The sequence below is a fragment of the Ammodytes marinus genome, assembly GCF_949987685.1.
Source record: "Ammodytes marinus genome assembly, chromosome: 8".
Taxonomy (NCBI): Eukaryota; Metazoa; Chordata; class Actinopteri; order Uranoscopiformes; family Ammodytidae; genus Ammodytes; species Ammodytes marinus.
This window is the reverse complement of record NC_137212.1, coordinates 21,405,656-21,428,668: the sequence shown is the minus strand read 5'-3', so window position 1 is coordinate 21,428,668 and position 23,013 is coordinate 21,405,656. Positions and strand designations below refer to the sequence as shown.

Below are 23,013 nucleotides of genomic sequence, written 5' to 3'. Positions count from 1 at the left end.
CAGGTTCTGAGATTGTGCCTGCTCATGTGGTAGGTTTAACAAAGTAGAATGCTAATGTTAGCTAACATAAGCGATGATGACTTATTAGCTAGTTGGTTTTACACGATAGCTAAGTTGCCTCACAACAATAGATACTAACCACACCTTTTTCAATATTTTAATCATTAAGTTGACTAATTTGAAAGTGGGCAAACAGTATCAAGCGAGACTTACGGTGCACAGCTTGCGTTCCTGAAGGTGGCAGTAATGTTACTACCCGTCTGCTGATGGTGGTGGTGATGAAGCAGCTGTGTGTTTTGAGGTAACCGCAGCAGCTGTCATTCTCACACAGTCCTGGCTTCGTTATCTGGCCCTGAACTGCATTACAGATGCAGCATGGAAGTCCAGTCTCTTCAACAACAACAACAACCTGTAGTTGTCATAAGTCATGATTATAAAATGGTGAAATGTAATGTAAAATGACAGAGAAAAGACTGACTCACTTAGTAACAGACACTCTACCACTAACTACTGTGCATCAAGCTGTGGCAGGGTCAAGGACACTGACTCACCTGTTACATGATATGATGCAATGTTGGGAAAGAAAGCGTTTTTCAGAGCTTTGCTTTAAACATCTACTTTACCTTCTGAATCAGTTACTGTTCTTATTTAAACCAAATTAAATATACATTTCATAAAAACTTGAACCTGTATTTCAACCGAAGTAGCCTTGTTTTGGGTTTTGGTTTCTGCCCACCAAAGTGCCTGCTCCTGTCGTATTATTCTGACTCTCAGCACTCAGTCAGACTTTCAAAAAACAAACAGTGGCTGCATGACTGAAGTATCAATATGATGTTTGAAAAAAAGTTGGTGAAGTGACTTCCCAGCTAGTCTAGAAAAACACCACAGAGAAAGTTTGCAACAGAAAATGTTCCATATTTTCTTCCTCGATTGTTGAAGTAGGTACACAATATGAAACATAAAACACGGCACATCATTGTTTGTTTTTCTAGCCTGTTGTCTAAGCTTTCTGGCCTTTTTAGTCCCTCTTTTCCATTTCCGAAAGTCACTTTTCGAACATGCAGACGTCACACAGTCTGACAACAGTTGTTTGAGAAACACTTTGACTATGACTGTATTGTTGTCTCGTCACATGCAACAAAAAGCAAAGCCACAGCTTTTAATTTGTCACTATTCTTCAAACTTGGTAGAAAAGTAAACAGGAATGAGCTGAAGTACAATTTTTTTTCCAGAGATACATTTTGAGGGTTCTTGGCAATTAACTCAAAAATACAATCAATCACTAATCAAATGTTAACTAAATGAACTAACCACATCACTCAACATTTTTTAACTGATATTTTTGTTTTCGTTTCTGTTAGGGCCGGTGCTGCCTGCTACGACATGTCTAATGGCTTATTATGCAAAATGAACCTTCAGACTGGTGTCGACCATTCATGTTGTGCTGCTGTGTAGCTGTTTTACTGTAACATCCATTACCCCTAATTGTGAGAATCACACTATTATGACGTTCCATCAAACAGCACTGCACTCATAGTAACCATTAATAATTCCACAGACGTTTCTCGCACATTCTCACCTTTTGTCACTGGCTATTAGCAGATTCTTCCTTATATCCCTCCCTCTATAATGTATCTTACACTCTCCCTCTCTCGCTGTCTCTCTCTCTCTCTCTCACTTGCATATTACCTCTCTCCGGACTGGTGTCATTTGCCCTCTTGCAAATGGCACACTGAGCTGTCAGCCTTCACAGTGTCACACAGGGAAGAGGGGAAATAGCAGGGCGCACACACACACACACACACACAGTTTCATCATTCAGGGGATTCTAAAAAAGCCAGTTGAAATATAACTTGGGTGATGTAGATAAATGACCCAATCAGTCAGATGGAAGTGTATGGCCTTTTATTTCCTAACTGCCGCTCGCTAAAGTCTGTGGGAATATTAATCGCTGAAACATACCCCCTACGTCTCTCTCTCACTCTATCGCTCTCTCTCTCTCTCTCTCTCGCTCCGCCTGACAGAGGGAAAACAGTAAAAAAAAAGATAAGACAACATGAATAATGTCTAAATATTTGAAGAGGTTGATGTGATGTCGGGCTTTGAGCCTCACTGTCAGTGAGTGGGAGAAAGGAATCAGCAGAGAGACTAGGTTGAAGATCTGAGAGGGACATAACATGCCTGTTTATTTTTCTGTCTCTGCTTTTTCTTTCTTTCCCTCTCCTGCTCTCTCTCTCTCTCCCTCTCCTTGAAACTCTTACTCTGCCCCGCTCTCATTTTCTTCCTCCCACCTACTATATGCGCTTAGTTTCTCTGTCTTTTGTTTTGTTTATTTTCTTCTTGTGGACAGCAAATTATTTCATGTATGTTAAAGGTTCAGTAAGCCGAATGGTCAGTTTAGCTAACTTCCTGTCAGTTACTGCAGTGAGCGGTCCCCTCCCTCGTCCCTACGTCACCACATTAATGCACTGCGGTCTTCAAGCAGCGAGTTATATAGCATCATCTCAGATCCATAAGTGGCATAAAACCTGATGAAAACCATCAAAACAGACATTGGGAAGGATTTTTACCTGGCTTTTACGTGCGTTGCATTTAGTTCTAATTTACAAAATACAAAAATACAGTGGTTAAAGGTTTAATTTTGGCCAACAATAGCTTAACATGCACGCAGACTCTGGGCCGACTGCCATTCTGGACCCCGGCAGCAGTGATTCCAAGTGTGTAGGTTTAGTGTATGGATGTGGGTATGTGTGTGCTTTTATTCTGTCTCTGTGACACCTACACCTGACTTCTCCTGTCCCTGTTACTGGAGATAATAACCCATTGTCCACCTGGCATGAGTCAAACTGGACCCACTCCCAATGCTAATACAATGTACCAGCCGCCACTGTGGGCATACATTTTGAGCAGGTAGCTTGCAGGTCAGATCACATGTTTGTGAAAGAGAAAGTACGCTTTCAGCTAAGAAAATGACAGCAACGTGGGCTGATTTTGGTGCCTTGAGACCAGAGATGACAGCAGTAACATCGCTTCTTCTAACTAATGCTAAACTACTACTCTCTGTTCTGAAGCACACTGACTGAGCTACCAGGAGGATTATGGCTGCAAAACGCTGATTTTAATGCAGTCAGTCTCCCGTCAAACTGAGAATATGTCCAACATAAGCCAAACCTTTCCATTAATATCCAGTCCGTAATTTTAATATTGGTAGGTTTTAGAAAATGACTTAATTCCTCAAGAGATGGTTCAGTATTTTTGATGTGTGGTTGTATGAGGTACTTGTGCATATTCTGTAACCTTATGGAGATAGCTGTCAGTTTTAATTTTTGTGTTTGGGCGTGACGTCGTTGTTGCAGAAGTAATTTTTTCGCCAAATATATAAAAGCTTAACTCAAAAATAGATATCCGTTCAATTGTAAGCTAAATTTAGCATTTTTTCACTGCTGATTTGCTGGCTGATACACGGCTACACAGCACTGGCAGACAGCTGTTTATTTTATGCACTTTTTTCAAGCTTATTTCAAGCATATTAGCGACTTTAGCTACAGCAACGTATCTTCCAAACTCCTTATCATGACGGCACTGATCGCCATCTCCATGAAGGTAACAGACCTAACAGCAGGCACAGACATACAGTAACTACCTCATACAAACCCACTTCAAAAATACTGAACTGTGCCTTGAAGTCTTGAGGACACAATGTCAAACAAACATAGGGAAACAAACTGTGCAGATCGCCGTTCCATTAGTATGCTATTTTGTTTTGTCTTATAATGTTTCCATTGAAGTTGTCTCTTTCATAGTGACAGGTTATCTGTGTTCCCACCTTAAACGTAATATGGATACAATCAATACATAGTCAGTCACACTTTTTGTTATGAACTTACCCGTAAATAAGATATCTTTATATGCATTTCTGACCTCCCTTCACCGTTGCGCTTTTCATCATCCGTAGTATATGTTAACATTTATATTCTTGAGAATATATTAGTCTCAGTCCACACCTTGAAGGCATATTAAGCTGGATGGATACAAATCGTTTTTATTTTTATCCCTGATGAATGGAACCATCTGCACTTAATCTTAATCATTTGTATCCAGTTTATTCTATCAAGCAACTGAGTCGGCACAAGCATAATAGAGGGATAGAGTGCACATATTCACAAGTAGATTAACGATCCTCACTGTGCATTGTGAAAGGAAATCTATTGTTAAATGAAGAGGGCAGTCCGAATGGGAAGTTAAACCAAGACTCATCTCGCTATTGAGGCAGGAGTGCTAACCAGTAAGTCACCGAGCCACCCAGAGGAAGCTGAAAATGTTCAAGTGGCAGGTCATTAGCTTGTATCTATGTCATCAATAAAAATGGCCAGCATAAAGTAAAGTAGCATAGGCCTATATTTTTTTTCTTTTTTTTTAACATTTGCAATAATCGTCAGACCATTTTACATTGCTGCTTAGAAGACATAGCTAGATCAGGTGAGAGTAATAGTAAGACAGTAGCAGTCATCCCCTTTATCATCTGACTGGAAAGAATCCTCATCTGCAGTTGTTGGGAGAAGCCATTTGTCATCAACCCTTTTCAAAGGCATGTTTGCTTAATTGCTGGGTATCATTTTTAATGTTTTAAAAAGTACAATAACCAAGTTTCAGTACATTTGTTAAAACAATACTTTTGGTATACTTTGTCAAATCTAAAATTCATTCATTCATTCAAAATCTTTGCCTATATGGAAAAAGTATCATGAAGTGTCAAACAATGAGTTGAAAAGCGTACAGTGCATTTTAAGATACATTTCAACAAATATCGAGTTTCTTTCCTCCACCCTACTTGTGACACTCCGAAATGGTTGTAATAGAACTGTTGCAGTGTGCCACCATACCTACAGGACTGAATGGCTGCATGTCAAACAGGCCAGTGAATGAATGATGAATTTCAATTCTACCAGAGCATCGAAGAGTGATAATACTGGACAGGTTCTTGCCTCCTCAAACTTTCCCGATATGTGCAAAAACATCATTATCTTCCTCGTTCATGTCTCTCTCTCTCTCTCTCTCTCTCTCTCTCTCTCTCACTCTCTCTCTCTCTCTCTCTCTCTATCTCTCTCTCTCTCTGCAGTCAACATGTCATGTATGTGTGAGTGTTTCAATGGTTCATCTTTGTCTGTTTGATGACTTGTCAGAGCTCTTAGAGAAATTACCTTTCCAACACTCAAGTATATTGTAACATGTATTCAATTTGCAGTTTGGACACATCATCATCTCTCATTGTCGGAAAGTGTGTTTGTCACTTTTACACTGACTAGCGGCATCTGGCTTCTACGGCAGATTTACGCATTGAGGTGCAAGAAACATATTTAAGATTAGCAAATATATAGGTTTCTTGAAAGTAGACATGAGTTTTGCAAAAACCTCACTTTAAGAGATGAAATGCCGCTTGACTAGGCAGAGTTGCTATCAACCAGCGAATTGCATTTTGTGAAATGGTGTCATTGCACTTTACAGTATTACACCTCACAACAAGGTGAACCTGTAAGAACCATGAAAAGCGTGGCAGTAATAGGGCTTTAAAGCTCTTATTTCATACTGCAGTAGTATGCAAGGGCTTCCATAATGGACTCCTCTCGTCTCTCCCTCTTTTTTTTACCGCGGCAGAATCGGCATCTCTCTGCATAGTAAGCTGGGCCCCATACAGCCCTATTTGCACCACCCAATTTACTGGTGTCGCTTCAGATTTGTTGGAGGAAAAGCTGAGGCCTTTTCCCTGATCCAGACACTGCAGGGAGGGAGGGGGGGGGGGGGTTTAAGAGGGGGGTTGGAGATGAAGGGGAAACTAGAGATGGCTTAGCTGACAGATTGAGCCTGAACCACATCAACTATACGTACATTTCAACAATTTCAGATGTACGAACACTATGCACACCCACGTCTATGCACATATTGAAAATCCACAACGGAACGGAATGCAACACAGACACACACACACACACACACACACACACACACACACACACACACATCACATTTGAAATGTACTCACACAGCTAACCCCCAGTCAGATGAGGGTTCGATAGATGAGAAAGATGACGGGAGACGAGGAGGAGGTATAGGGATGGGTTTAGGGGGAGCGAGTGTGCTGACAGGACTGTGACAGGGCTTAATTACCAAGCGAGGGCTGTGCACTGGAAGCAATTTCTAAGGATTGTTGTCATTTGAATAGATTAAAACGCCCTTTTCACTGGACTAAGCCGCTCCTTACCGCTGGCCTGACTCTGCTGTGTGGATTAAAAGTCAAATCATAAAGAGAGCAGCACGTAATGAGAGATGGAGGGATGGGGACAGAGAGGAGGTCCACAAAGGGCATATAAAGCAAAATGGGAAGAAAGGAAGAAGGAGAGGGGGGAAAACAGTATGTGTGTTGCAAATGGAGGAACCTGCAGTGTGGACACAAAAGGGAATCCTAAGAAATAATAGTCATACTGTAACACTGTCTTCACAGTCTCAGTACTCCTACTTTGGTTCCTCTGCAATGCTATTGTTTGACACGGACACGGATGTTAACAAACACAACAAAGCTCACATTTGTCTACCCACATGGATTTTTCTATTGACTAATCACTCTCACTGTCTTTTTAAATCGCTTCCCACTTTCTTTTTCCCCAAATCCTGCAGACACCGAGGGCTGCGAGCACACGTGGAGGAAGTTCCATGGTCACTGCTACAGGTACTTCAGCCGGAGACACACCTGGGAGGACGCAGAGAAGGACTGCAGGGAGCACAGCGGACACCTGGCCAGTGTCCACAGCCTGGCAGAGCAGAACTTCATCAGAGGTGGGTGGACGTTGAGGCAGAAAGAGAGGACAGGGACCGACTTGGCAAAGATAGTGTAGCCCAAAGGCTGCCTCTTAGTGCAGTTATTTTTTTCTGACGAGATTACACAGCAGGAATTATTATTATTTTTTTTTTCAAAGGTATTTTTTTTGCATTTTTATGCTTCATTGATAGTGTAGAGACAGAGTTGAAATGGGGCAGAGAGGGGAGTGACGCAGAGAACGACCGCGGGCTGGAATCGAACCCGGGTCCGCTGCTGCCCGAGGCGGGGGACGCCCTACCAACTGAGCTTTTTGGGATGAATCAAGTAATTACATATCTATTCATCTATTTCCCATGTTAGTTTAGTGTATTAAGATGCTTGACACTTGATAAATGGCACTAATTGGAGGCTATGGTGGGAATGTCAGTAGGTTCACTAACCAAATGATTGGACAAAAGACTAGTTCACCAAATTGATTACAGCTCATCCTGTGGGGAACTTGAATGTCTCTATCCAATTTCAGAGCAACCCATCCAATAATTGTTGCACTCGCTCTGTTTCAATCTTAAAAGTCTGCCAGCTAACATGCTAAAGGCTACACGGGTAAGCTAAAGCCAATCTCTGCTGTTCAAATCAGTCAAATCAATCAATATCATATTCCTGGTCAATATGACAATAGTTGAGCAACTGCTGTGATGTTCTTTTCCGACCATTGCAGCAACAAAGCATATAGCATTTTCTACAGTAAAGATCTGCTTTTAATCCATATAAACAGCAGCTGAGGCTCATGGTTATTATTATAGCATTTAAACTAGAGCAATCCACTAAGCCAAAATAAAAAAAATAAACGAATTTCACAGAAACAAAGTTGAAATCAGATCAAGTTACAGAATCATTCAATTGTCAAAGAGAATCACATTCCTTGTTTCTATGTCAAGGAAAGCTGAGGATATAAGAGAAACAATAAAAATGGAAATTTGAAGTGTAGTAAGAGTGTCTCTTCCTACTTTCCAACTCCACAACTCAAGATATGTCTTGTGACTGTCACAGTCACCAATCAAATTTAAATAATGACAATCACAGCTCTCACTTGGTCGTCTACTGCTACATGCTGCTTTTACTGCCTGTTGATTGATATGTACTCTTCCACCTTATTATTACCATACTTGGCAATGACAGCTCTTGCCCTATGTGTATTCCATAACTCGGTAATAAATGCCTGTCTAGTTCTGCTCTGAACGGCCCTAGAAGGGGTTTATTGCACTCCCCCTGCTGCAAGACCGCCTCAGGAGCTGAGCCTGTTCAGCCAAATAAATGTGTATCACCATTTGTTACAATGAAATGGTGCTTTAGGCTCTGACATAAGTGTCTGTGACAGAACATTTAATATACTACTCTTTTCAAGGATGTGATTTGTAATCAAACAGGTGAACAATGTCTAACACTGGTGGAGGTAACTCCATTTGTCTACAGTGAATGAATTATTGTGTCAATATGCTTAAACTGGATTAAATTAACATCTGGAGAAAATTAAACTCTATTTTATTTAGGTTCTTGTTGATTTTTATGTGGAGAGATGTGGAATTGTTACTTGCCTTGGGCGCGTTTTTTCACCCATGTATTTAGAAAATTCTGATTTTAACACTCATCGTTAGATTCAATGGGGCAAAGTACGCCCATCTGGTGTTTAAAGCACTTGTACTGAATCATTCGTAAATGCTTTTTGAAACTTTGGCGCAGGACAGCAGAACAAAACATAGCTACACTTGAGTTTTACTGCAGTTGTTTGGGGTCTTTCACTGGAGTCCAGTCTTTCGTTGGTGCCTCATAAACCCATTATCTCCTCATTCTTAGTTTCATGCCCACTGGCAGTGCTCCACAGCCACGTGTTGTAAAAAGGCCAGAGCCACCTTCTGTCTTGGACAGATGCCAGGACAGTGCCATCTACCTACAGTAGCACCATCTTTATTCTGCACACGCACAGTTACCAAAAAGTGTTTTTAATTGCCTTGAAAATGGACGTCTCTCCACCCCTGCAATAGGGGAATCAGAGCCATTAGGAAGATTAATGGGCCTGGTAATGATGTTAATCAGATACACCATGATTGAAATTCCATGACATATGTGCATGTCACATGCACGCGCCCATACAGCCGTGCACACCGTTTAACAGTTTTTCACTTACAGTAAAGGTCAGTTTACCAGTCCTGGAGAAGCACAGCTGAACTGTGAAAACAGTAATGTTTTCTGTTACTCTGGAAAAGCTGTTTGTAGTCTGAGAAAATAATATTTTCCAGGGTTAATGTCTCTGCTGTTATAACAGAGTGCCTGTGTTACAAACTGTGTTTAGTGTAAAAGATGTGGGCATTTACTCGACATGTGTTCCAGGACAAGTCAGGATATCTTATTTTGTGGCTCCATCAGTAAATACATTTCTAATGCCTAAAGAGCTTGAACCCCTTATATAACCTAGATGGTTGCTGTTTTCAGCTGTACCCATGGAGCAATAATGTGCACAATACATGCAATGGCTAGACTCAATATCAGAAAATCTACTGCAATCCAAAACAACTTTGAGAACATTTTGAAACTGCTTCATAGACAAACAGACTTGTTTGAAGCATGTTGCTTATTTATCTCCAAAGCGTTTAATCCATTGAAGGGACAAAGCATTGCAGCAGACCAAAAACACTGCAACTGTATCAAGCAGTTGATAAGGAGACTTAAATGCTCTTCAAATGCTCTTCAAATGCCTAATTTCCATCATGCTTTTGGTTTTCCATTGTTGGGATTTGACGCACTCTTTATATCACATCATCTCTTAAATGGTATAATGACGCTTGACTAAAATCAGCGCCAACAGCTGTATAATGTTCTACTGTTAACAGCAGAGGATGGAAACACATATTTATTTGCTTTTTTTTGTGGACATTAAAATTAAAATATTATCCCCATTTGGGTGGACTTAAGGCTAATATCTCTATGAAAGAAACATCCTCTTTGTTGAGACCGTGCCAGAGAGGTGTCTATTCACATTAATACAAAGTTTCTAGAACCTTAATTTTTTTCTGTTTTTGTATTAGATTGATAGAAGTTCTTATATGAGAGCTTATGTATTTTCTGGATCTGTGTGAGTTTCCGTACTGTGTGTTTTTCTTTCTTTATATTAATGTTCTCTGTGTGTAATTTTCACCTCTTTACTCAGGTCTAAGCCACGACAACACCTGGATCGGGTTAAATGATCGTACAGTGGAGGATGATTTCCAATGGACCGATAAGATGGACCTGGTGAGGAGCCGGCAGCTGTTGATCCTAGTGGAGTTTAACGCAGCAAAGGGAGTCTTTACAATTGGAGTTGCTCAGTAACGCAGTTGGGAACATGAAAATAGCAGTTTGTACTTAAAAGAATGTTAATTCATTTTTGTTAACATTGTGATCCCAGCAAAATAAAAATCTTAATGGCAAAAATGTTTTGCCATTAAGATTTCTATTCCCATTTGTCGTCATTACATACAAAACAACAACATCAAAGGAAGAAAACAAAACATAACATTTTTGATGAAAAATCATTTTCTTTCCATAATTGAGTAATTGGAAAAAGGAACTGTGTGATCAGTGATTAGTGTTTAATGTCGAGAACATTAAGTCTAATTAAAGTTTACAGACTTTAATTAAAAATGGGTTTGTTTGACTAACTCAGTGTGTGTGTGTGTGTGTGTGTGTGTGTGTGTGTGTGTGTGTGTGTGTGTGTGTGTGTGTGTGTGTGTGTGTGTGTGTGTGTGTGTGTGTGTGTGTGTGTGTGTGTGTGTGTGTGTGTGTGTGCGTGCGTGTGTGTGTGTGTGTGTGCGCGTGTGTGTGTGCGCGCGCGTGTATGCGCGTGTATGCAGCAATACGAGAACTGGCGAGAGAACCAGCCGGACAACTTCTTCGCTGGAGGAGAAGACTGCGTGGTTATGATTGCTCATGAGAACGGCAAATGGAACGATGTGCCCTGCAACTACAACCTGCCCTACGTCTGCAAGAAGGGAACAGGTGAGGGCACCGTGGTGTACATAGAGGATATGGACTGTTCTAGGATGTTTAAAAAAAAAATTGACGCAGGGGGAAAAAAAGCATGTATCTGTTATAAAGAGCAGGATTGACAAATCAGAGCGCATGAGGCAACAGTCAAGTGAGGAAAAGAAAAGAAAAGAGGAACAATCTGGCCTTGCTGTCTTAAGCCTTGAAGGGGATTCTAGAGAACACTTGTTGTCAAAATCACTTTTTGTCAAAATCAGTGAGTATCTCCTCACGATCCGTTAACAACAAACGTTCTCCAAAAATCGCTGACTCGCACCTTTAAATCCTTTGAGGGGAATCATAAGTTAGAAAGTGTCAAAATGTTCTTTAACCTGTTTTTTTAATGTAAAACATCTCCCCAGTGTTACAGCCTATTTCTGTTAAACCACTGAGACTGACAACGTGTGCCTTCAGGGGATTCTGAACACCCAGGATATGTCATACTTTACGTCATCCATTTTCTCTTTGCTGGGGAAGAGATTGGCACTGAACCACCTCCCCTCAGTCCACATACTTCATACTCACTCTCATTACTGCACACCATGCTCTACTCCTCCTTCCCTCTCTCATCATTCCCCCAGCTCGTCGTTCAAAAGCTCTCCCAAGTTCTGCTCATAACACGGCTCCATTTGCTCCGCCAAATGTTTCAGCGACAGAGAGTATTTTCTGCTTAATGTCAGGGAAAACTTTACACTCAGTAAAACTAGGCACAGCAAACTTATCGGTCGGTTAAGTCCCTATATACGCGGCGGCAATCTCCGCTTCATATCCCCTGTTGCAGCTGCCACTTTATGGGACTGGAGTGAGGCCGACACATGCTCTTCTGAGAGCCTGTTACAATATTTTGTTTTGCATAGAGGTCAGACTGTGCACGGATGGCAAGAAGACAGACGTATCGTTAGCAAGATGGGGACACAAGAAACCACTGTTGGCTGTATTCTCCAAAACATTCCCTGGAACTTTGTATCTGAGAAGCTTTCTATTCTAGCTGTAGATCTGGGCCAGTATTTGCACTGCTGAAAGTTATAGATAAAAGTAAACGTCTCTGCCAATTTCTTATCATATCATCCCCAATTCATAAATATATTGTTGTTATGTATTTTTGTGTTAATTGCTATGCGCTTGCGTGAATAACACCAACATTAAAATGAAATAATTGATGCTTGTTTATAATATGTCATTTACTCCTACACTTCGCTCTGAGTAAGTGTCAAGTTGCTTGATGAATGTACAGTATATCATTGCCCACTTTTTATACTCAGAAAACTGGCATTGTATGGAACTGGCAAAACTGGCATTTGTGGAAATGTATTGATCTCAGGATTGCCCTTTACTGGGCAGGTATGGGGGTGGTGTGTATTTTAAGCCTTTAGCCTTTATTACAGACAATAAAGAGATGACAGTAAATAAGGGAGAGAGGGATGAAACAAAGTCCCGAAACAATGACCGTTTGGTTCAAAGTTGGCATCTTAACAGCTACACAATAGGGGTTACCCCTACTGGTTGTGTTTAAACCCATTCTCCCTTGTCATAGATAAAACATCTGTATCCTGTATCCCTTTCCTTTCATAACTGATTAAAGGATGAGCTTTAACATAGTCATTACAGGTCCTACCGCTGGTCATTATCCAAATTCCTTGTGACTTAACAGATGGTTTGTCTTCCAAGGGCCACAAGCGTAAAGAAAACACTTCTATGGCCTCAGGCAAAAGAGTGTGTCTCTTCAAACACCTGGCTCTATTCTTCAATGAAAGGAAAGGTATTTCCCTTCACAAGCAAGGTGTTGCACCACTTCTGCTGCACACTGTCGCAAGTCCCCTAGCATCCAGCCCACCTTCTGACCCTAATCAGTCAGTTACAATCACCGGCATCTTTCCATCTCCCCCCACTCTTCCCCGCCGGCCCCCTTTTCACTCTGAGTAACCTCATTTAATGTCTTGTCTTATCAGTGGAGTTTGTCAGCGCCATGCCGAGTGTTCTCTGTCTGATTTCTAATGCTCAGAGCTCAGGTGATCTGCTCATCAGCAGGCCCCCTAGGCCTGATTTGATGATAACAGCGCCATGTGAGCTTATCGAACACCTCAATCAGTCGGCCAGGGACAAGTGAGGGTGATGGGCAGTGCAGATGGTAATATAGCCTTTTCATATTACTGAAAAAGGGGTGAGACTGTCATCTGATGAGGCCATGTTGGGGGAAAAGAGAAGCCAGGTAAATTATCTGTACAAACCACCTATCATTAATCAAACAAACCCCTATTGAACCTTGGTAAACCTGCCGATTTGGCCCCACCTCTAATTTCCTACTAGAGCTAACTGGCCAGCTAAATATCACTTTGATGCTGTTTACATTATTTTGTTTTTAAGTCGACTGACTCCTGCAACAAATGGATACTGCTGTAGTTTTCATCTATTGCGCAATTTTTTTTCCAAGTTTAAGATGTGAGGACTGGATAATTTAAAAAAATAAGCCCAGATAAAACGATATACAATTGACTTTTGCCACTTTCTATTGTTGAGCGTTTACCCATATTGAAGCAGCTGTTTCAACATTCAGAAGCAGTATTTGATCGCCGGTTCAATATCCTGTCAGGGAGGTTAAAGAAAAAAAAAATCTTTGGAAAACAGTGTCACAGAACAAGTTTCACATTTACGTTGGGATAAAAGTGACAAGAGAGTCACGTATAGTCTTCTGCCTCTGAGCTCCATCATTGAAGTTGAAAGGGAAATTACCCATAACATGACATGTAAGTATTACACCATTATTCCATTATTTTCGATGGGTTATTATGTACAGACACAGGAAATCTAATTTTGCATGACATACTCTGTGAGCTCTCAGAGTGCTTCAGGAAATGATTGGCTGTTGTCAGTGCCTTTCGCAGTTGATGTGTCCATTGGTGTGTACTGGAAACTGTCAGAACTGTCATTGCTAAAATGTATTTTGGAAGTAATGGAGGGAACCGTTTTTATTTCTTTATGAAGTACATGTAGCCACAGAGCAGTGTCTGTTTCATATAGTGTTGTAGGCTACCTATTTGAGGCCGAACCCTTTCACATATTTCCAAGAAGATGATAATCTGTATGTGCATTTGGGTTGATTGCTGAAGTTCTTGACCCAGCAGCCCTCACAGGAGCTTCTATATCACTGTAACAACACTCAATGGACATACGTATCTGACCAAAGAAATATTTTAATTCATCACGTAGAGGTAAAACAAATAACAATTTAACATTCCCAGCACAGATGCAACTACTTAAATGAAAGGAAAAGTTAAAATTTTAGGTAAAAAGCTTATTTCCTATCTATCCGGGTGTTAGATGAGATTGATGCGACTCTGATTGAGGTGTGCCAGAAATTCTATTCTAACTATATTTTAAAAAGCCCTCCATTGTACTCGATACCCTTGTGGAATATAACACGCTAAAACAATAAACATTTTCTCTCAGTGGTACCTCAACAGACATTTACACAAACGGTTGCAGTATCTCAATAAACTCGAGCCACATTGGTCCACATCTACTGTTTGCATGTGAGGCTCATTCCCCAACAGTGTTTCAGTTAGACATCCGCACTTTCATGTTTCTCTGATTTATTCTAACAGGATTAGTAGTAGGGGTGCGGATGCTTTGAGGCCATGAAGGAGTGCTGAGAAGAAGCAGCATGTAACTGTCTGCAGCTCTCCCCATGCCACTAACTCACACTGACTACCTCCTGCCACACAGTGACAATAAAGATACCTCTTGAAGCATGATGTTCGCATGCTGTATGTAACCCGCATGCAGGAGTAACTTCCTCTAAGCTTCTAACGTTGGCTTAACCAGCTGCTGGGAACTATAACACCAATGCCATCTGTAAGATTGGCACATAAGTGAAGAAGTGAAGAAAAATCTTTCTACCCAGTGATTTTATGGACATGGAGCGTTGTAAAAGGTTGTTCACCAAAAATGACATCTAGGACCTTCCACGATCACAAACTGGGCGGACAAACTTGTCAACAAGCTGCTGGAAAGCTACAGCGAGCAAATCAGAACCACTGTTTATGGGGATGGGCTAATGGGGAATTTTTTTAACTTATAGATATCATTATGAAACTTTGCCAGTTGATTACTGACATTAAAAAAAACTTTTTGTATTACAGTATTTTCCAAAATTTTTAAATAAATATGAAAAATCATCAATATCTTACTAATGATGCGTAAATATGCATATCTGCAAAACCCCAAAATCTAGATGTTGGAAGAAAACAAAGTCAATTTGTTTTTAAATTTTGAAAACAAAACAAGTGTCCAACTGCCTGAAGCCTTTCCTAATCACAGTTCAAATTTGATCAATAACCCATAGAAAATAAATTTTTTACACAGTTACATTTCATGTCCCATGGACCAAAAGTGTCCATGGGACAAAAGAGTCTCCAGCTGGTATTTTAGGAACCGGCTAGACATTCCCTTGGAAAAAACTGTGTAAAAAATTCATTTTCTATGGGTTATTGATCAAATTTTAACTGTGATTAGGAAAAGCTTTAGGCAGTTGGGCACTTGTTTTGTTTTCAAAATTTAAAAACAAATTGACTCTGCTTTTGTCCAACATCTAGATTTTGGGGCTTTGCAGATATGCAAATGTATGCATCATTAGTAAGATATTGATGATTTTTCATATTTATTCAAACTTTTTGGAAAATACTGTAATACAAAAAGTTGTTGTTTTAATGTCAGTAATCAACTTGCAAAGTTTCATAATGATATCTATAAGTTTAAAAAATTCCCTATTAGCCCACTCCCATTCGCTTAAACAGTGGTTCTGATTTGCTCTATCGGCCCGCTGTAGCTTTCCAGCAGCTGGTTGACCAGGTTGTCCACCCAGGTTGGGATCCTGGAAGGTCCTAGATATCATTTCTGGTGAACAACCTTTTAGAACGCCATGTCTGTTTTTTAAAAAAAAAGGGGGTTTTGCCCCCTGGGTATCCTGTCTTTGTGTTTCATCTCACATCCCGATGTATCCTCAGCACAAGTAAATCATCTCTCCTCTTTAGTCTCCTCTCTACATTTTCTGTCTTTCTTCTCCATCTTCTTATTTTCTCCTCCAGTTTATCCTACAGTTTTAAGTATTTTAATATTTTGCTTTCTAAGCTAGCAAACTCTCTTAGAATGGGAAAACAGGGTTACTACTACTGTTATAAGATGTAAAAATCATGATATGGCAACATGGACACCCATAAACTGTTTACCAGCACACAGTGCAACATTAGCGTTCATGTTTCTAGCTACTCAACCATTAAGGTAAAATATACCTCCACCAATCCCTGGGTAAAATGTTGGCTCTTTAGCTGCTCTGCGCTACATTATGATAGATACACTTAACTTAAAAAATAGAATAAAAATAACTACTGCATGCTTTGTATAGCAATATAGTTCAACCAGGCCTGTGAAAACCAAAACAATAAGTTGAAAAATGCCGATTGCAACTGCAGAGTTGAGTGATAAAACTTTATGGGTTCGTCAAGACAAGTACACCTTTCATATTACATAATAGTCATTTATTCCATTATTGTAATATAGTGTATATTAATATTGTTTAGTGCAGCTTTAACAACAGCAACTAACTAGAGAGTTGTGGGACTTTTCAAAACCTGTCTCTACAGTGAAAGTAAACTAAGAAAAAGTATTATCTATCAACATACATGTGTGACTCATCAGCTATCAGACCCACACAGAGAAGCCAATCCTGAGTGAGTGAGTGAGTACCTTCAAAAAGTCAGGGATTTAACAAAAATCCACTCTTGTGTTTTAGCAATTTAGACCACTTCTTAAAAGGTTGAGAATCAGCGATGGAACATTTTGTAAAGTACATTTTTATGGTTCCCTCGGTAGCAGTCCAGCATGTCCTTCATGCTTTATTTGGACAAAAATACCTTTACCTACGGGTTTGGCGTCCCCCCAGTAAAACCAAGCCTTCATTTTTCTCAGTTTAGTGACATTTTCTTTTATCCCTACTTCAAAACATTCTGACTTTTGCTTGGCCCCACTGAGAGAAACCATTCAAGTGTACGTAGGTGAGGGCTAATGGAAAAATTACCTTTTTAGCCTTTCATTTGTGTTGAGTCAGGGATCGTCTCAAGTGATGAGGGAAGTGCTTATTGCCCACTTCCCTCCACAACACATTAAACTGTAAATGTGGCATTAAACCTTTCATCAGAGCTAATGACACTGCTCTCTCTTATTAAGAATTTAAGAGGTAATAGGACAAGGACGTGGAAATTCAGAAGGATTGTAAACATTTTTCTGATCGCAGATTGGGTCCCCGCATGGCCACTTTTAGCATCCAAGTGTTAAAATCCAGTCACAGGAGGATTCAAAGGTCGTTTCTGGTGTTGGCAAAATAGGTACCTTTCTTAGGGGGAGCATGGAATATTTATCCCCTCAACCCTTCAGACTGCCAGCTATTACTCGTCTTCTCTCTGGATATTGTATGGTAATGGCACTGTGTAATCAAGATCCCAGGATTACTGTAGATTTGTATCATAAAGGCAACATGTATTAACAATCAACACCATGAATTTTATGTGGATATCATAACAATGGAATTTAAGATGATACACATTTTATGGATAGTTGGCTCAATGTGAATGTTTAGTTTAGACCTACAGTATTTGTTAGCCAATCTATGGTTCACAGAAGGCTGTCGCTGCTACATTGTATTTTCTTTGTTGCCCATTGTTTCCACCAAAAAAGGAATGAAAAATAAAAGACACAGGGACGCTAACCCAATGAGATAATGGATTAACAGCACTTCAAGAGCCCTTACCTGCACAGAAAGCAGCCCATACGGTACATTGGTACCCAGTTTCAAAAGATTATAACATCTGAAAACTATCCAGCAGGACCACGGGAAAGTACGTGAGGTGAAACTGAACCGGAACAAACCTCTTTTCTTTCACAGCAGACATTCCATTTGCAAGCACAGGTGTAATTTATAACTAGATGAATTGCTTCTTTCTGATAATAGGCAGAACAGGACCATAGTTCACTTTGTTAGTTCCACCTAAGCTTTTTCCTGCGACATTACAAGTTAAAACAATAAAGCAGAGAACAAAGGGTCCTTAAACTAGCAATGCTATTGTGATTCAGGTTAGCATAGTTTATGTAAAAAGCAGAACAAAGTGTGAAGCACAAGATCGAAAGGAGAAAAATAACTGCGGAGGCTTCAAACAAACACCTTCAGTCAATTCCAAGGTATAAATAAGCCTTTTGTTTTCTTTTGCCCTCGAGCTCCCTGTCAATATGGCAGCAGTTTACTGTGTCTTTTGAGTGAAATGGGGAAAATATATCAGAAGAAATGTGCAGTTCAAGTTTGTTTTGTTACTAGTTTTCCCTATATATTTGTGTTTATGTCGTTGATAATGAAAAAGTTCAAGATAAAATAAGCCTGTCATTTCAGTTGTTGCAGCAGCACAGGAACCCGAGTAAATGCAGATGAATAGAGAAAGTAAAAAATAATAGTAGTAACTATAAGAATACAGAAGCAAAAGATTGCTCTGTAAAGTGACAGAATTGTGATTAATTAGTAGAGGAGTAGGCAAAACTAGTATATGTAAACAGTGTACAAAGTACACCAGAGTATGTAATGAGGTGTCAATAAAACTTGTTTATCTGTATTGATATCATATCAATCATATAGTTAAGGATAAGGATAATAAGTCAGTATAACATATTAACCTTGTATAGTATAATATAGTACAGCATATGGGTAAGGGAGAACGGGGGAATGTGAGACATTATGTAATGTGAGACACCCCCTGCCTGTATCTAGGTAATGGAACACATTTTTGGTCATGTGAGAATTATGTTTTCAAGCCCCTCTCATTTCCCCCTGGCCATGAAGGAGAGGACCTCATGGTGCTGTTGTAAGCATGTTTCTGTTTTACAAAAACATGTTTTTTGCATGTAAAAGTAAATGTTCTTGCTGCCAACTTAATCAACTGTTGTGCCAAAGCAAATTGATTCAGGTAGAAAAACTTCTATACTAACTACCAACATATGAAACCATGTGATGATGCTAACTGAAGATTAGTCTGAATCGCTACGAGAGGTAGTTTTTCTCAAATTGTGGTGGTGGGGTAAAGTGAGACAGATGCTGTGGGGTAAAGTGAGACAGTGTCTGTGCCCTCTTTTAATGAATCCATTATATTTAAGGTAGCAAGGAGACTAGTTTGAATGAGACAAAATACATTGTGGGCCGGAGGTGGGGGTTGAATGGTTAAAGGGGTGTCAGCAAGGGCATGGTTTGCCAGGTATGTATGTGGGAGACAGAAGAGTGACCTTTGACATCAATGGACTCTAAGTAATCTGTTTTTATTCAATGAATGATCCCAATAAAACAAATGCAGAAATATATTAATCAAAGACTCAAAAGATGGAAAATGACAGGTGGGTCTAGTCCTGTGTTCTGAGTCCCAGGCTGTTCTAGCTGGTTCTGATTGTCCTTTGCTCTGATCCCCAGACACTTTCTGGCTCTAAGGGTCCTTTGTTCTCACCCCCAGACTGTGTTTTAGGGTGTATTCACACATGCCGTTTTAGTTCGGTTGAAACGAACTCAGATGCACTTCCGCCTTCGGTGCGCATCTTTCAGACATGTGTGAATACAGCAATCGCACTCGAGGGCGGACCAAACAAGCGCTCCGAGACCCAGCTGAAGAGGTAGTCTCGATACGCTTCCATACGCACTCTGCTGCAGTTCGTTTGTGGTGTGAATTTGTCTGGACTCGATCCGACCCAATTGCAGGAAGCACTGTGCCTTTTCTTTTTTTATAAATCGCCGTCAGCTTCACATTATGGGAAAGTGTTGTTGTCGCCATTGTTAGGAAGTTTAGTTGTGGTTGGACCGGAAGCCGGTCCAACCACAACCAAATTGACCAAAATTGACCAAACCCCATGATTCTGTTACTAGTCCGACATTAGTTCTGGAATATTTGGTTTTCAAGCTAGCTGTCAGGATTCTAACTGTTACAAAAGGTGTTGTTATGGTAGTTTCAGAGTGGAAAAAGTAAGTGGATCAGTTTACCCCCTTGATTTCTCTGGTCTGTCTCAGTTTAACCCTAAGCTGGGGTAAAGTGAGACACAAGACAACTTTTTTTAAAACAATCATATTTTCGCTGCCCTTCGTCCTGAATAAATTCTCATAATGTCCATTGCTAGGAAACATCCTGAATTAATGGGAAATGTGTAAATTCGACAGAAAAATTATTTAAATTTGCTTAGAGGAGAGTATACAGGTATGTAAAAAGTGTCTCACTTTACCCCATTCTCCCCTACCACTAAACCAACGATTACAAGCCATAGCTTATAACTTAAGTTCTACAAGCATACATCTCAGTTAGCATAATCTCCTCAGCAGTACACTGAACTAGCCATAGAGCTTTTTCCACCTCTTGACTATACAATGATGTGTTCAGCTGCTGTGCACTTTGATAACAATGTGTAAAGACAGTTATATTGTCAAATCTATAGCTCATTTTGAAGTCAGAAATGATCATGGATGAAATGGCAAGTCAAGGTGGTGACTACAAACCTTTCCATGGTTTTGGTGGACACCATGTTGAAATGCAGGTGGCAGGGGGGCTTCAGACTCAGATACTACTACACATTCACCTGCTGTCTCTGCCGGGGAGTCTGGCACCCCGAGACAGGAGAGTTAAAGAATGTGTGAAGTTGTTTGAGTTCCTCCCTGAGGCTTTTACGTCCTGTCAGTCTCTGACCAGAGTGTCAGCGCTCTCTCCATCTCAGCGGGTGTAAACACTTTTATGATTCAGCCTCCTCTCTTTTTGTGTCTAAAATGCTGGGTTGCTGTGACAGCCACTCGCTCACCCACACATTTGGACAGACACGCTGCCCTGAAGACACTTACATCCAAAATGTTTTGTTTGAGCTCCTAGCATTTTTTTGACATCTGTTTGCTTTAAAATCAAAGTCAGAACGCACTCTGAATTTAGAAACCATTTGGGACATTTAACGGTCTGATTTAATGGTCTTCCTTGTGATGTCTTTGCCCTCAACAGTGCTTTGTGGAGCCCCGCCCAATGTGGATAATGCCTTCCTGATTGGTCGAAAGCGTTCCCACTACGACATCCACTCTATAGTGCGCTACCAGTGCGCCGACGGTTTCCAGCAGCGCCATGTGCCCACTGCTAAGTGTCGTGCCAATGGCAAGTGGGACCGGCCCAAGATCATCTGCATAAAATGTGAGTTTTACACAACATGATTTTCACAGAGCGGGATGGCAGACGATAAGACTTAAAGCAGTTTTTCCATTTGTTAGGTCATTTTCATATTTACATTTTCATATTTTTAGCATGCACACCACCTTAGGTCAGTTAGACGCACCTCCTACATTACTTGCCCTCGGGAGCTGCTGTCACCACCATGCACATTCAGGCTCACCATTCCTGCTCTCATTATTAATAATTGCAAGCAAAAAGATTTCCGTGGCTACAGACTGTAAAAAGGAAATCCCCTGGGCACACTTAAAAGTAGTCGGGTCTCCTTTGAAGTGCTTTACGCTTGAGGTGTGATTTTTCTTCTATTTTTTTGCTTTTCAAAGCAAATTTTTGCAAATCGGTTGACCGTTCATAGAATCCAAAGGGTGTGTGCTGAAAAAAAAATGAGGTCCATTATGTTCAACCAAAAGTGAAATTACTTTTTAACTCAAACCAAATATTTTGTGCACAAAGTACAAAACGTGTACATCAAATATACCTTGTATCCAACCAGAGAGTGAAAGTAGGACATTGCAGTGTAATAAAGTGAATTTCTTTTTAAGGCTCACTCAAACTATGATAGAATAGACGTCATAACTTTTTAACGTGATTTCTTTCTTCTTCAGAGGAGCTACAAAGGGTTGGTCTATATAAATATTCAACATACTGCGCCTTGTATTCCATTTCACTCTGCCCACAATGTGACAATAATGATGAAACACTGCAATAATGTAGCCTCTGTTGAAAGTGATAAGAATATTTGTTTTCCTACCACTCATTATCTTTGGACAGAGTTGTTTTTATGGCCCAGAGTTATAGTGACATTAGTTCATTGCAGACGACAATTCTTTTTGTTGGCAATTACCTGAAAGGGATCGAGCAACTTCATTTAGCAGTACACCCCATAGATACGGGCTTATTCTGAGGCTGTGTGAGTGGGTGGTGGCTAGCTCAGTGTGCTCTTGCTTTTCTGACTGTGAGATAAAAAACAGATAGCGTCAATGTGGTGGAAACGGGGTCAAATCATCCCGAGAACATGTGGTTTTTGACCTTGCTGCATTTTGATACTTTTGTCCCGCCCGCATCTTGCAGCTTACTTTGGCTTCACCTCCACCCCTGGATATCTGTCTGAATGCTTGTGATGCTAGTCAGTTATTCATCTCCCCGCTATATCAGTTTTGCTCTCTCAGGCTTTCATCTTGTACAATCTCTGACTTTGCCTCTGTAATACGTACACACTTTCCTTTTCATTTCCTTTTTTTCACTGTCTGTCTGTCTCTCTCTCTCTCTCTCTCTCTCTCTCTCTCTCTCTCTCTCTCTCTCTCTGTGGCCCTGTTTTGCCTCTCCAGCCCGGCGGGCCCACCGTTACCGGCGCCACCACCACAAGGGCAGGAGGGAGCGCAGGAAGCACAAGAGACACGGCCACAGAGAGGGAGCAGGGCACCACGGAGGAGAGATGGGCAAGGGCCACAACAACCATGTCCACTTCTGAACCGAAAAAGAAAAAAAAAACACCTTTCCCTTTCCTGGTTCTCCTCTATTGCCGAAAATGCAGTTTGCCTGTCTCCCTGTTCTCTTTTCCACTCGCCCCCATTTCCCACAAACACCACTGCACACCTTACAGCCCCAGAACTCTCTTCCCCAAGACCCCCTCCACCCTACCCTGCACCGCACTGCCCTGCCCTTAGCTCCACCCCCTGGCCCACCGAGTCAGCCTGTATCAGTCAACTCTTGACGCCTGCCCTAAGTGCTGACAGGCATCAACTAAGGACAATAAAAAAATCCCTTTGTACTTTTTGACTTTCCTTTACTCTGTTTTATCGCCTCGTCTTAACTCGTCCGTCTCTCACCTTGCCCTTTGCCTCGACCCCCTGGTTGCTCTATGACGAC

General features: G+C 40.8%; 1 protein-coding gene across 1 annotated transcript in view; it reads left to right on the top strand.

The window, feature by feature from the left end:
• ncanb (neurocan b) overlaps positions 1-22,615 on the top strand; it is a gene marked incomplete at both ends in the record, with an annotated part of 105,663 nt that extends 83,048 nt beyond the window's left edge. The window contains 5 exons of the mRNA XM_080032696.1: positions 6,673-6,831; positions 10,020-10,102; positions 10,702-10,846; positions 20,926-21,108; positions 22,473-22,615. Of these exons, the coding sequence (XP_079888822.1) occupies positions 6,673-6,831; positions 10,020-10,102; positions 10,702-10,846; positions 20,926-21,108; positions 22,473-22,615 (713 nt within the window). The remainder of the gene's footprint in view (positions 1-6,672; positions 6,832-10,019; positions 10,103-10,701; positions 10,847-20,925; positions 21,109-22,472) is intronic.
• Between the last annotated feature and the right edge of the window lie 398 nt (positions 22,616-23,013).